Here is a 15,602-nt window from a genome sequence, read left to right as displayed (position 1 = left end):
AGTGGGCTCCGCTCGTGCGCCGCCGAAGCTTTTCCGGAGCAGACGCTTTCCGGCGTTGCGCGCTGAGCCTCATGGATTTGAACTGGCAGTTCTGGAGAAGCGAGGGCCAAGTATGACTTTGAAGCGCAGGGGTTATGGGGCGGCGGCGGGGGGTTGCTGCAGATCGCGGCGAGTAGAAGGTCGGAGGGAAGCATGTGGTGGAAGGGAGGAGGGCAGGGAGGACTGAATGGCGTTTGCAAGCGGGCGGCGGCGATCGCCCATCGCTCCTCCCTTTGCATTGATTTGCCGACACTTCTCCCTCATGCGATCCTATGCATGTCTCAACCACGCACGTCTATTCAGAGGGGAGCCTTGCATCGTTCAGAGAGAGCCTTGCTCCCATTGCGTGCAGGAGATTGTGATACCCGAATTTCTGTGGCCCGGTCCGAATTGTAGTGAAAGGCTGCCAACTGTAAATTGACAAAGCGGCGTGTGTGTACTACAATCGTATTCGTAACAATTATCCCACCCAAAGAAATATCTTAAACTGCTTGCAAAAGTGCAGTCCAATACATGCCCACTCAAAAGTATGTGGCGCTGTGGGTTAAACCACAGAGCCTAGGACTTGCCGATCAGAAGGTCTGCGGTTCGAATCCCTGCGATGGGGTGACCGCCTGTTGCTCGGCCCCTGCTCCTGCCAACCTAGCAGTTTGAAAGCACGTCACGGTGCAAGTAGATAAATAGGTACCGCTCCGGTGGGAAGGTAAATGGCGTTTCTGTGCGCTGCTCAGGTTCGCCAGAAGCGGCTTAGTCATGCTGGCCACATGACCACATGTATGCCGGCTCCCTCGGCCAATAAAGCGAGATGAGCGCTGCAACCCCAGAGTCGGTCACGACTGGACCTAATCGTCGGGGTCCCTTTACCTTTACCTTACTCGCTGTGTCCTGCTGATACCTGTTCTGGGATACTCCAGAAAGCAGAAACTAGGTTAGTAGTTTGTTGAATGTGAATATTCTCAAGTGCAGTTAACACTTCACATGTTGGGGTTGTTGGAAAATCTGTTGTAACATCTTAAAATGTATTGACCAGTTCACTTAGCTGCCAAGGAGATAAAGGTAAAGGTAAAGGGACCCCTGACCATTAGGTCCAGTCGTGGCCGACTCTGGGGTTGCGGCGCTCATCTCGCTTTATTGGCCGAGGGAGTCGGTGTACAGCTTCCGGGTCATGTGGCCAGGTTGATTTGGGGGAAAATATGTTAATTCACAGCTTGGGTTCATGGCTTGGGAGACATGGATTTTTATTTGGGTGCACATTTAAAAAACAAAACTCCAGTGTGTACTAATAGTTGTGAATGGTGCTTTGTACGACACAGTCCCATGTATTCCTCCCCAACTGTATTCAGTGTAGTTTTTTACTAGGTAAGTGTGTGGCCAACTGTTCACACGAAAGCTTATACCCAGAACAAACTTAGTTGGTCTCTAAGGTGCTACTGGACAATTTTTAATTTTTAATTTTTATTTTTGTGTTGCTTTAGCACAATAAAGAGACAGAGGGCAGTTTAGGAAGTTGAAATAAAAGAAGTGTTTAAGATGCAAATAGAATTAGGTATCAGGCACAGATTATTGGCTACCTATGCTTGGTTTAGGAATAACGGCTTCACAAAATACCTGAATACTCAAAAAGCATATCTCTTCCTTTAGACCTTTTTTCAAAGGTTTCTTCATTGGGTAGATATTTTGGACCCTACGCTCCTGTTTATACCAAATGTAAGTAGCTTATCTATTTAATTTTTGTACCTTGACATTGATAAAGAGCTAATGCTAGATCAACCATGTTTCTCAGTCTGCATTTTGAATGTCACGCCAGGCTAGAAATGTGAAGGCCTGGTTTTCTTCTGCTTCACCCCCCCCTTCAGTTTTCCCCCCAACTGGTTTCCCCCCAATTGTTTCTCTTCCACCTCCGCTCCAGGCTGCCACATCTCTTTGCAGGGCACACCTATGCATGTTTACTCCCAAGTGTGCCCTACTGATTATTATTTCCATTGATTTAAGTGGAACTTTCTTTCTAGTAAGCATGCATAGGAGTCCCAACTTTAAATTCTCAGCCTCTAAAAATGGATCTGCAATTACCGTATTTTTCGCTCTATAACACGCACCCGATCATAACACGCACATAGTTTTTAGAGGAGGAAAACAAGAAAAAAAATATTCTAAACGAAACAGTGGATGTATGATTTTTGTGGTTCATGCTGTGGCCACAGACATGTGATCTGACGGTGAGTTTGAGGTAGCCCAGTGCAAAAATCCTGAGGATCCATGTGGATCCATGCTTTGTAATCACGTTTTAAGTGGGGAGGGAAGGAAAAGCACTCAAGGGCCAAGGAACACGTGTGGGGTGGGTGGAGAAGGATGCTGTTAATAATGCAGAAGAGGGGTATAAGAGGAGAAGCAAGCAGGCTCTGCTTCTCTCCCTCCTCCCCGCTCGCTGAAAAACTTTGCTGCTATTTAGCCAGCTGAGTGGGGAGGAGAAAGGAACAGAGAGCCTGCTTGCTTTAAAGGAGCCAACCGGACAGGAGCCGCTTACACTCGTGTAAGCGGCTCCTCTCCTCTCCCACTTTGCTCCTTTAAAGCAAGCAGGCTCTCTGTCCCTCTCTCCTCCCCACTCAGAAGCTCTTCTCCCGCTTTGCTGTTTCAAAGCGAGCCACGGAGGAGGGAAGGAAGGGGAACCATGGATCGTCTGCTCACGACTGCAGCAGATTCCCCCCGCCATCCGTAGGCATTCGCTCCATAACACGCACAGACATTTCCCCTTACTTTCTAGGAGGAAAAAAGTGAGTGTTATGGTGCAAAAAATACGGTACCTGTTTTGTGTGTGGAGCTTATAGAATTATTCCACACACACACACACACACACACACAGGGATGGGTTATATGTGATGTGGAAGATTCGTGATCTGATCTCCTGACATCTGATTTCCCCACGAGGATATGGAGGACTGTCAGTGCTGATCAGAGCAGCGGCTCTGGGACAAAAAAGGGGGGTTAACCCTGTCTCCATGAGCTGCTGTTCTCCTGATCTAAATGAGAGGCAGCTGCTTTGAACCCAACCCTCTCTGCCAAAAGTACAGTTCGAATACAGGTAGATGATGAAGCAGGGTTAGAAACTATGTGCGTGACCCTACCTCTCTGCTTTTCCTTGTAAAACAGAAGGAAATCCTCATATCCAGAACCCTTTTGCCAACTAGTAAAGAAAACATCGCAGAGTCCTTGCAGGACAAAAAGGTATCTGACCTTCTTCTTCCACTAACAACATTATGTATACAGTATATTGTAATTAATTACCATTTGCGGTATGCAAAGTGACAGGGCGACAGGAAGATTTTCCACCCATCACATATATCTTCCCAACACCTGTGTGAGAGGTGGGGGTGGTGGGTAACTGGGGATGCAGTGTGGCCCAAATGTCTTCATTTTGCACTAGGGGCTGACTCTTGTTTTCTGGGTAAGGAAGGACTGCTCCTGTAGATAGTGTGTTTCAGTACTTTACAACAGGAGGGAATTTCAGGGCCAGTTAAGATGTGTGTAAATTGCCAAGTGCCGTGTGCGACCTGATCATCCCTGGAATCACAGCTAGAGAGAGTAGATAGCACCTCACTTTTGTCAGGGAACCGACAAAAGGCTAGAAGCCTTTCAGTGGAATGTCTGCTCCTTGTTCAAAATAGTTTTGAGTATATTACAGCATCCTTGGAAAGTCTGTCTTCCACGTTCCTGATGGTTTCTACAGGATCTAGCTGAGAGGTCTTCCAGAGGTTGCTTGGGCAAAAAATTTATTGGTTAAATCTCTACTGCTGTGGTAAAATGCTGGAAGCATATTCCTGAAAACTCAAAACATAATGTGCGGGTGGGACAGGGACATGATATGCAACAAAACTTACTCTAAATGATTTTTTAAAAATCTCTTTGTTTTAATGCTTAGATAAGAGACGCCTGGAAGCTAAGTTTGGTGAGTTTTTATAACATGTCTAGGTATTCTTTTAGCTGATATTTTAAAAAACATATCCTAATTCTTTGTTTGCTTTTCTCCATGAAGGCCTCTGTACATCCTTGCACTGGTGAAACAATTCCTTTCTTACTTAGGCCTCCAGGTCAGTTTCCATACATAGTTTTTACTAAAAGCTGTTTATATACTTATACAACGTTTGTGGCTTGTTATCCTGAGTAATATAAATACTGTTCAACTTACTAACAAATTGTATCGGTGGAACTTCTGCTAGTTGCTTCATAAATGCCTTTATTACCGCTGCTGGGATCGTAGGCAACATGCAACCTGTAATCATTTTTGTGCAGTTGATGGATATGTGTTAGATATGGAGACCTCAGTTTTCATTTAAATGTACTTGCCTTCTAGTCACTTGCAAGGTGCTGGTTCCAAGAAATGTGTGGAAAGTTCATTGCATTTCCCCTCACATAAACAATTGGTTCATAAGGTGTCATTGTTTTTGCATTTTTCGCTCTAATAACTGACTTCCTTTTCTTATCGTGCTCCCTTTATTCCATAAATGACTCCACTGATCTTATAAATAGTCCCCAAAGAATCCTAGGAACAGTAATTTAAGGGTGCTGAGAGTTGTTAGGAGCCCCTATCCCCTCACAGAATTTACAATTACCGTAGTTCACTGGGGAGAGGCATTGACAGTTAAACCACTCTGTGAATTGTAGTTCTGTGAGGGGGATTGGGAGGGGGGGAGTCTTCTAACCACTCTTAGCATCCTTAACAAACAACTCCCAGGATTCTTTGAGGGAAGCCATGACTTTCTAAAGTGGTATGATACTGCTTTAAATGTATAGGGACCTCAGTTAGACCACTGAGACAACCTACATAACAGTTGATTTTGCTGAATTTTAAAAAAAATTCCTCTCTCTCTCTCTCTCTCTCAGCTTTCCTGCCTATTTATGCTCCACTGGTGAGTAATGATAGTCATTTCCAGAGTGTCTGTGAGCTGCAAATGTGCCAGTTTCCCCTTGCTGTAGTCCAGAATCTCACAGATTGAGTGGATTCCCCATTAAAAGAGCTACTGAAGGAGAAGTCTGGTTCGATGCCTTCCCCGCAAAGGCAGGACTCTTCAGCCACCAGTCGCTTGCTTCACCCAAATTAACTGTTTAACTTGTGTAGTCTATAGTTATGATGTGCTACAAATCATTGTGTGTGTGTGTGTGTATGTGTGTGAGAGAGAGTGTGTGTGTGTCATTTAAAGGAAAACAATTTTCATTCCTGCAAGAGGTAGTGATGGTCACCAGCTACAATGGCTTTAAAAGAGGATTGGACAAATTCAGGGAGATTAAGGGTGTCATTGGCTGCTACCCGCAGTGGCTAAGCTCTAACTCTAGAGTCAGTGTTAGCCTGCTTCTGAATACTACGTAGGAGAGAAGGTCGTTATTGCTGGTCAGATCCTGCTTGCAGGCTTCTCATTGGCCACCATGAGAACAGGATGCTAGGTAGGCCACTGGCTTGGTTAAGCAGGGGCATTCTAACGTTATGTCAGTGGAACATACCTGCACTAGTGAAAGGAGCTATCGACTCAGCAACTGCAGTTGCACTTGTTTTGACATGTCAGTCTGGATAGCTCAGTTGGTTAGAGCGTAGCGCTGAGAACACCCAAGATTGCAGGTTCAATCCCAGTATAGGATGGCTGCATATTCCTGCATTGCAGGGAGTTGGATTAGATCAGGCATAGGCAATCTTTGGCCCTCCAGATGTTTTTTGGGACTACAACTCCCATCACCCCTGACCACTGGTCCTGTTAGCTAGGGATGATGGGAGTTGTAGTCCCAAAACATCTGGAGGGCCGAGGTTCCCTTTGCCTGGATTAGATGATCCTCAGGGTCACTTCCATCTCTACGGTTCTATGATCCAGGGCCTATAAAGACTTGGAATATATTCACACACACATGTGCACTAATAGTGAACTCACAGTTGGAATGCCTATCCTTTTGTTCCTGAAACAAGCACCACCCACAAACGACGGGCTCGTGTCAACAGGCTCGGGGAAAGCAGGTTTTTTCGGAAGTACAGAAAACTTTATGGAAAAAGAGGAACATGGGGTGGGAGAGAATGCAAACAGCCCAACGAGGACTGAGCATAATCAGAGGGCACTGATTGCTGTTGTGGGGAGGAGGAAGTGGGAAGCTTAGAGAAAGGGAATTGTAATGAAGTATCCTGGAAGGGGGTGTGGCTGATAGGTTGGGGCACTGAGCAGAAGCACTCTGTACAACAACATTGTAGCTCCAAACAGCATGTGGACTTAAGATGTGTTTTATGACAAAACTTCCACTAGGCACCCTTTATTTCTGAATATTGCAGTAGATGGAGAGAGGTTTTGTGTGGAGTGCATTCCATGGAAATGCATCCCTTGCGTACATACTGTAAGCACGTTGAATTTGGTAAGCGTACATGAACCTTGTATGTAAATTGTCACACAAGAGGATTCCTGTATATGCTGAATTTATGCAGCTTTGTGTATAGGGCTTTTGTAATGTGTGAATGACCATAATTGAAGCCTAGCTACATTATGCTGTATGGTGTGGCTGCTATACTATTCAGGCAGTGTTCGACAGCCATGGGTGATGTGGGCCTCAGGGTGAGAAGAATGCTAGCAGAAGAAGCGTGTTGTTAGCTCCCCACCCTATCAATGTTATCTTAATTCCTTCAGATGTTGCTGATGCGGCCTGGGCGCAACCACATTTCTGTAGCTCCCATATTGCTGCTGATAACATTGGAGCTGGGAGAGATAGTGGCCAGTGTGTATTGCTTCTGGATCAGTCTCTTTAAATAAGGAGTGGGAAACCTGTGGCCTTCCAGATGTTAGTTTGTTTGCAGAAATTGTATACCATCAAGATTAAGGGGGAGGGAAGAGGCTGTGAAGAGCATGAAGCCAAAAATAAAATTGCATTGTTTAAAATACAAGATGCATCACAAATCAGAAGATCAGCTTAATTCCACCAACAGAGTTGGAGGACCCCTCAAGGAAAGGCTGGCTGACTCCGCATTGTTGGACTCTCATCTCCCATCAACATTATGGGAGTTATAGTCCAGCAACATCTGGCAGGACCACAGGTTCCTCATCCCTTCTTTAGGTTAAGAGTGGCTAACCTGTGGTCCTCCAGATGTTAGACTTCAACGTCTCCCATTAGCTCTAGCCAGCAGGGCTAATGAGGATGATGGGAGTTAGTCAGGCAACATCTGCTGAGGGTGGGAAGCTGCTTAGGTGCGACAGCAAAACATAAAATTATCACCTGCTATCCAAATTGTTGTTGCTGAAGTGTGTCCTTGTGAGATTGTCAATACTTATCCCCCTTCACGACATTTTATTCACAGGTCGTCGTTACTTTATTACCACACAGAAAAACATCGTCAGCTTTTATTTGCCAGGTAACGAGCAATCAATTTTCTGTTAATTTGTCATATATTTATTAGTGGATGTATTAACTAACGTTGAGGTTGCGTGCTTGTCGTCTTGAATGTTGCAGTTCCTTTTCCATTACTATATCGCTGGAGTCAGCTTGGCAAATGGGAATGCTCCAAAACAAGACGAGAAGAAAACTACAGAAATGGTAAAACATAGCTATGTATTTTTAAAAGGCCGTATGAGGTGAATTGTGCCAGCATTGTGGATAATGAATTTCCTCTGATTGTGCGTTTGTTTTTTATAGGTGTTTTCACGAAAGCAATTACTTCTCTCCTTTGGGGTAATCACGTATGCCTCGTGCATGGGAGTACGTATTACCAAATTTTATACCACATTCCCTTCTGGGGGGGGGGCATTTGCCTTTTTACAGTAGACTGTTTTCTGCACACACTTGCACCCCCCATCTTTCTTCCATTGAAGCAAGCAAAAGAAGCGTTATCACATTCCAGCCAGGCAAAAACATCTGAGGGTCTCAGAGCTGGTAAGGGGTTTGGTCTAGAGAGAGCAGGTGTGTCTGGGGGTGGTGTATGGCCTGGGAAGGCTGCCTTTGCCTCACATTTGCCCTTTGATGGGCAAAAGGTTCCTGCATTGTAAGCGATTGGACTAGGTGGCCCTTGTGGTCCCTTCTAACTCTACGACTCCCTCTCATGTTTTGAATCTGACTTGCTGCTATACAGCAGGAAATGCAAGGCCAGATCCACACCACACATTAAAGCACCACAATATCACTTTAAACGGTCATGGCTTCCCCCAAAGAATTCTGGGAGCTGTGATTTGCTAAGGGTGCTGAGAGTTGCTAGAAAACTTCTAGTCCCTGCCCCACCCCCCACTTCAAGCTACAATTCCCAGAGTGGTTTAACAGTCAATCCTTCTTCACAGAGAGAGTGGTATTAATCTAGGACCTTGGAGACCAGAGTTCAAATCTCCACTCAGCCATGAAGCGCACTGTGTGACCATGGGCCAGTCACAGTCTCTCTGCCTAAACTCCCTTGCAGGAAAGGTGGGATATATATGTTGTAATAAATAAAAGAATACAGCCTTTTGTCTCTAGGCTCTTCCTCACTACTTTGTAACTCGTTATAATCTGAGTCCTTCCGGGCAGCGCGTCTTCAGGAACTTCATGCCTGGCCCACTTACAGGTAAGAAAACAAGAAAATCATTCAAGAACCTTACAGATGGAAAGCTGTTCTTTCAAACTCTCCATGGTTAAGACTGGGAATGGGCTCTTGCTTGACTTGATGGTTTTACTTGCCTCCAAACAGGATAAAGCAGGCACGTCCAACAGGTAGATTGTGATCTACCAGTAGATCACTGGATGTCAGTGGTAGATCACTGGCTTCCCCCACAGAAGCTTAACAACTTTGAGCTGAACCCCCCAAAAACAGGGGTAGATCACTGCCAGATTTTAATTCAGAAAGTAGATCTCAGCCTCATGGGAGTTGGCCACCCCTGGGATAAAGGATCTAAACCAGGGGTAGGCAACCTAAGTCCCGGGGGCCGGATGTGGCCCATTCGCCTTCTCAATCTGGCCCACGGATGGTCTGGGAATCAGCATGTAAGTAGAATGTGTCCTTTTATTTAAAATGCATCTCTGGGTTATTTGTGGGGCATAGAAATTTGTTCATTCCCCCCCTCCCAAATATAGACTGGCCCCCCACAAGTCTGAGGGACGGTAGACCAGCCCACAGCTGAAAAAAGGTTGCTGACCCCTGATCTAAACCATTCACTCCGCTTTCTCGTGGGCCTGAGTGGTTGGATGGCAAACAGGAGTGGGGGCAGTTTACTACCTTGCAGCGCAGGGGTTTGGTTGGAAACTGGTCCCTGTCCCCTTGAGCTGGTGGCAGCATTGGGATATTAAACGTTCCAGGAAGTGTGCTGCAGATGAGTAACCATAAATTTTCAAGTTTCCCAGACATGGAAAGCCTGCACATGGTTGTCCTGCCTTGATAATGGACTGGATGAGAGCCAAAAAAACTGAGGCTCAATCCTGACAAGACTGAGGCACTGTTAATGGGCAGTTCCCTATACTGGATGGGTGGGAGGTTGTCTGCTCTTCATGGGGTTACACTCCCTCTGAAGGAGCAGGTACATGGCTTGGGGGTACCCCTGGGTTCTTTGCTGTCTCTTGAGGCTCAGGTGGCCTCATGTTTTAAGGATACAGTCGTACGTTGGATCCCAAATGCCTTGTGAGTCAAACGTTTTGGCTCCCAAACGATCAAAATCCGGAAGTGAGTGCGACCGTTCTTTGGAACCCGAATGTCCGATGTGACTTCTGTGGCTTCTGATGGGCTGCAGGAGCTTCCTGCAGCCCATTTGAAGCCATGCCTTGGTTTTCGAACGTTTTGGAAGTCGAATGGACTTCCGGAATGAATTCTGTTCAACTTCTGAGGTACCACTCTATTGCCATCAAGCCTGAAAGTAATCCTTTGGGAAGTCTAGCTTCTTGTGAGATAAATGGACTTGGCAACAGTACTCAGAATTGCCTGAATATGTGATACAACGTGCATTCAGTGTGAACGTAAAAATCACCAGTGACCTACTTTTTGACAAATGTTTGCGTTCCTTTTCTTTTGCAGCCCTCTTGTGTGCGTTGAATGTGATGGTAACTAGAAGCAGTGAGTATGAGAACGGGATTGAGGTCGTGGACAGCCAAGGCCAGGTCATTGGGATGTCTCAAAAAGCTGGAGAAAAGGTAAGTAAAGCAACAGGTATTTTCGTTATCCCCCTTCTCAACCTCTCGTGGGGTGGGAAGCAATGTCCCCAAATCTGGCACCTGTGCTCATCAGCTGCCCCTGACCACTCTGACATAAAAGAGCCTGAACTGACTCAATCTTTCCTTCTCCTTCTGCTGTCTGGTAACACTTAGGGATTCCTCCTTGATTCCCCACCACCAATGCCTCCTGTGGCTGTCTGCTCAATTTTCTCATATTTCATCCATTTCTCCAGCTGCCTTTTTCAGAGTGGTGCGTTCAGTATGCATCCCCAGTGGGGACAAAATCTTGTTTGTCTCTTTCTCTGTGGGACACCTGGGATGTGGCTATTTGTGGTAGAACCAAGAAGGACTTGGCTGCTTGCTCCATAGATAGTCATCTATGCTGCTGGCAAGACTGGCCTTGGAGATGGCTTGGTGGTAGAGCATCTGCTTTGCATGTAGAAGGTCCCCGGTTCAATCCCCAGTGTCTCCTGGTAGGGCTAGGGGAGACCCCTGTCTGAAATGCTGGAGAGCAACTGCCTGTCCAGACAAGGCAGTACTGAGCTAATGTCCCATATTGTGACTTTTCCATAGCCCAATAATCCTCTACCCCACCAAACGTTCATGACATGTTGTTCATGTAATGGAAACCCCTAGCTGCAATGGGGAAACAGATGCTTTAGATCCCAACTCCATCAGCCCCAGTCAGTATAGCCAATAATCACGGTCGATGAGGGTCGTAATCCATCTGGAGGGCTGCTAGTCCCCCAATCCTGACAAGGTTTTCCATATTCTGGTGCACCTCACTGTGACAAGAGAAGCTAAGGAGCATAGCTGTCAACTTTTCCCTTTTCTTGCGAGGAATCCTAATTGGAATAAGGGAATTTCCCTTAAAAAAAGGGAAAAGTTGATGGCTATGCTAAGGGGGTGACTTAGCAGATGGCGTTGTGGTCTAAACCACTGAGCCTCTTGCACTTGCCGATCAGAAGGTCTGTGCTTCGAATCCCTGTTTTGGGGTGAGCTCCCGTTGCTCAGTCCCAGCTCCTGCCAACCTAGCAGTTTGAAATCACACCAGTGCAAGTAGATAAATAGGTACCGCTGCAGCAGGAAGGTAAACAGTGTTTCCGTGCGCTCTGGTTTCTGTCACGGTGTTCTGTTGCACTAGTAGTGATTTAGTCATGCTGGCCACATGACCCAGAAAGCTGTCTGTGGACAAACGCAGGCTCCCTCGGCCTGAAAGCGAGATGAGCGCTGCAACCCCATAGTCACCATTGACTGGACTTAACTGTCCAGGGGTCCTTTACCTTTTACCTTAGCGGATCTGCATTTAGGATAAATTTAGTAAAGTAATGAGAGAGAGAATTCAAGTAAGTTGAATTCTCACTTCGTTGACTTCTGTTTTCTCTCCTGTTTTTCCTCCCGCCCCCCATTGTGCCACTTTGAGCCTCTTTTTAAACAAATGTACCTTCCTAATATTTTTGTGTGATATAAAAAAGCAGGATTGTTAGACAGATTGCAGCATAAGTACACAAATCTCTATTGTGACATTTACTTTCCTCTGTGTATGTGTTTTCTCACTCTCCCTAGGCTGTGGAGCAAACAGCGCTAACCCGAGCAGTAATGTTTGGTACAGCAATGTTTTTTCCAGAGGTTGCTCTGCAGCTATTAAAGCGGTAAGGCGTCTTCAGCGTAGGTCCCTTAAACAAAACTCCCATTACCTTGCTACTGGGGTGGTCCGCAGCTATTCTTATTTCTGCCTCTTGCAAGTTTCTTCACATTTCTTGGATCAGAGAGAATGTGGCGTCATTCTCGAACATGAGTCCTGCCCCGACCTGTCACCCTCCAGTTATTGTCTTCCCCATCATCCCTAGACATCATGACCAGAGGTCAGGGATGATGGGAGTTGTAGACCAGCAACACCTGGAGGGCCACAGATTTGGAGACAGAAGCAAGCCACTGACTTTTAGAAGTCTCTGCATCTTCTCACAGCAGTAGGCTAACCTTAGGGATTTTCTCACGTTCTGCAAAAGGTATCGTGGGTCTCTAACCTGAACACTTTTACCTTGAGCATTACCCTGGGAATGTAAACTCACAGGTGGGAAAACTCACAGTGGGAAAAGTCTGAGACAATAGGACACTTTGTACTTTGACCCAGGAGAAAGACCGAAATGTTTCCTTCAACTTAAATGCCTTGAAGGATGAGACAACTGTCCCTACAGTGTTGGATCAGCAGCAGCTCATAGCTGTCTTCCTGAGCTATTCTTCCAAATGTCTTCCAGCACTCCTGCTCCTCAGATAGCTCAGTTGGTAGAGCATGAGACTCTTAATCACAGGGTTGTGGGTTTGAGCCCCATGTTGGGCGAAAGATTCCTGCATTGCAGGGAGTTGAACTAGATGATAATTTGTGTTCCCTTCCAACTCTACAAATCTGTGATTCCATACAAGAGAGCTTGTGACTGGTTATACAGATGCCTATACAGTACCATGCTATATAATAATCTACCCATGCCATCTCTTTTGCAGCACAAGCAGTTTACTTCGAAAGCCATTTGTTTTGAGTCCGCTGAGATATGTTTTGACCGTTGCAGTCCTTGGAGGAATGGTACCCGTTTCGCTCAGTTGGATGCCACCAATTGGCAAGGTAGTTCTTGCATTCTGTCCTCCTTGCAAATCTCTGCTGGTGGTCTTAAGGGCAAAAAGCATTGAAAGAATCAGAAAGGCAGAAATCTACTCAAGCTGGGTTTGCATGTGGCTCCTTGGAATTTTCCTTGTAGCAGCTCCCAGTGTCCCTAGAACGGCTGTGTTTTAAATATGAGTTGCTATGGGGAAAAGAGAGAAGAAAACCTGGAATGGAGCACAGCGCCTGGTATGATGACTAAGTTTTCAAATACTTCCACATAAAAGGTGCAGATTTGGCATAGGGGGTGTTGTGTCTCCTGAAAGTCAGATACCTTAAAAAGGGGGGAGGGACCTTTGAAATAAACATTTTGTGAATCTACGTTTGGTCTCATTGAGGGGCAGTATTTCAATATGAGTAGGAAAATGAGAGTACCCCTAAACCTTTAGAAAAAAGCACTGCAAAGCACTATTATATCACTTTAAACAGTCCCCAAAGAATCGGGGAGTTTGTTAAAGCTGGAGTGGAATCCCTAAATCATTTGGATGGGTTCTTGCACCCCTCCTTCTGGCAACTCCTGCACTCAAGCTGGTGCCAAATGTATTGCTCTGCTTTCCTTTGGACCACTTCAGCGAAGCCAAGATGGGGGACATATCGTCTGGGCAGCTCAGGACCTCCATAGGCACTGTGCAGGCTTGCTCCCCAGCGACCTCACTTTGGTGTTGCTAATGAAGCAAAAACAACATGGGAGGACAACAGTTAAGAGTTTCTGGTCTCTGCAGCCACAGCAGGTGCTGTGATTCCTCACCTGTTTGACTTCACCCTCAGAGGCACACTCCATTGCCTCCTGAGACAGACAGATGCCAACAACAACAACAGGTTTGTTAAGGGTGCTGAGAGTTGTTAGGAGGCTCCTGTTTCCTCACAGAGCTACAATTCCCAGAGTTCCCTGGGAAGAGGGATTGTTAAAACACTCTGAGAATTTCAGACGGGGCCTACCTCTCAAGTTAATACAGGGGTTTGTCTCCTGTTCTAGAGACTGTATTTGCTAACCTATAACTAGAAACAGCATTGAAATGTGGCAAGTCAAACTGAAACCCTTTCCTAAGCACATTTATATTTCATATTTATTTTCAAGAGGGATAGACTTCTGAGTAGTTCTGTTGTCTTCAGTGCTAATGCTTCAGAGATTCTAGCATAAGATTTGTGTTATACGATTCCTGTAACACACTTATTTTGTGTGATGATCCTAATGGAAATATATTGACTTATCCTTGTGCACAGAGCTGAACTCATGTGGTGTACCTAAAAACCGGTAATAAGTTTGAAATTGTAAGAACTTCATGTCTGTTTTCCAGATAAAAACAAGTGATCTTGAACCTGAAATAGCTGCTTCCACGGAAGAAACTGAAGTCTTCTACTACAAAGGACTTTAATGTGGGCACTTGATAATGACCAGGACTGCTGTTCCTGGTATATCAAAGTTGCATATTCAAACTTATGGAAGTGAACATTTGGTATCTTTCACCTAGGAAGTTGTTGATTATGTTGAAAGACATGAATCAACATTTGATCAGACTCATCTTCTGTACATCTGTTTAATGCAAAATCTCTACCTTCTGATGCAATCATGTATGAAAAGAACTACATTTGTTGAGAAAACTCCCAACATATTACTAACGCCCTTCAATAGAGAAAAGGTTTAATTGTGTGAAATACCTGTGTGTATCCATTGAAAGCCTGTGGCAGAGAACAAAAGGACAATTTAAAGTTCCCCCAGCTACCCAGTGATGCTTTCAGTGACTGCCAACTTCAAAGGACTTTGCTAAAGAGAACATTATGTGATCACTACCTTCTGGTGAAATTTAAGCTGCTTCCCTGGTCGAGCTGGATCCTGGTTAAAGCTTCAGAAAGGCTATGCAAATTGTACTGTGGTTTACCCTATGGCAAGAATGCTGTAGCTTGTGGCGTGGGCTCTACAAAGTTCCCTACTTCGTCACGAAACCGTTCACAGCTTGCGGCTTGGGAGCAGCTTTCAATAGGGGAAATGTTTTCTATATAGAAGGAAGGTGCTCAAAGTGCTGTGAGAGGTGTTTGGGGTAGAGGAACTAGAGCAGTAGCAGCCAATATGGCACCTGCCAGCTGTTGCTGTACTACCAACACCCATCACCCTAACCACTGGCCCTGCTGGCTGCAGCTGATGGGAGCTGGCACATGGAGAAACACTTGGGAGGGCAACAGGTCCCCCCCATCCTTATCTATTAAATATTCATACATGTGCACTTGTGCAAATGTTTCATTCAAAAGTTTCAACTGCTGTCGATATGGTAAAGTTGTACTGAGCATTTTTTAGAGAGGTAGGAACAGAAGATTATGCGTAGTTTTATCGCTGCCAAGGTAGCCTGTTCCATGCTGCTCACACGACTGGCTTTATCACAGTGTCTGCCCAAACAGGAGTCAGGTTTAATCCAGCAGTACAGATGCAGGAAAATGCTTTTCTGCTTAATAATCTGGAACTAGTATTTGAAGAATCAGTGTGTACTCTGCTGAGGTTGTACTCTGCTCTCCCTGTAGGGTATACTCCAGTTCATTAGTACAAATGTAAATAGTATGATTATCAACAGGATCCTGATTGTGTTCTGATTAGGCTTTGGTGTGTGGGATATATATATATACACACACATATAAATACATATATACATATTTGTGTGTGTACACACTGTGTACACACAGAGAGAGGCCTCTCTTACCTATGCAGACACTGCTGGTCCCAGAACCAGAACATTTTATATACATGGAAACTGGAAGGCTAATTTTAAATGATACATAACTTGAAAAATCACAAAGC

The 15,602-nt window shown here is 45.3% G+C and overlaps 1 protein-coding gene across 1 annotated transcript; it reads left to right on the top strand.

Moving 5' to 3' along the window:
• The first annotated feature begins 2 nt into the window (after positions 1–2).
• Positions 3–15,036, top strand: SFXN4 (sideroflexin 4). Its single transcript, XM_081005320.1, has 14 exons — positions 3–110; positions 1,681–1,746; positions 3,187–3,261; positions 3,956–3,982; positions 4,070–4,124; positions 4,918–4,943; positions 7,355–7,408; positions 7,507–7,590; positions 7,690–7,752; positions 8,497–8,584; positions 10,022–10,137; positions 11,725–11,810; positions 12,661–12,778; positions 14,113–15,036. Exons 1-14 carry the CDS (start codon positions 72–74, stop codon positions 14,188–14,190), a joined length of 975 nt encoding a protein of 324 aa, XP_080861446.1. The 5' UTR covers positions 3–71; the 3' UTR covers positions 14,191–15,036.
• The last annotated feature ends 566 nt before the right edge of the window (positions 15,037–15,602 follow it).

The sequence above is a fragment of the Podarcis pityusensis genome (genome assembly GCF_964106645.2).
Source record: "Podarcis pityusensis genome assembly, chromosome: 5".
Taxonomy (NCBI): domain Eukaryota; kingdom Metazoa; phylum Chordata; class Lepidosauria; order Squamata; family Lacertidae; genus Podarcis; species Podarcis pityusensis.
This window is presented reverse-complemented; position numbering and strand designations above follow the sequence as displayed.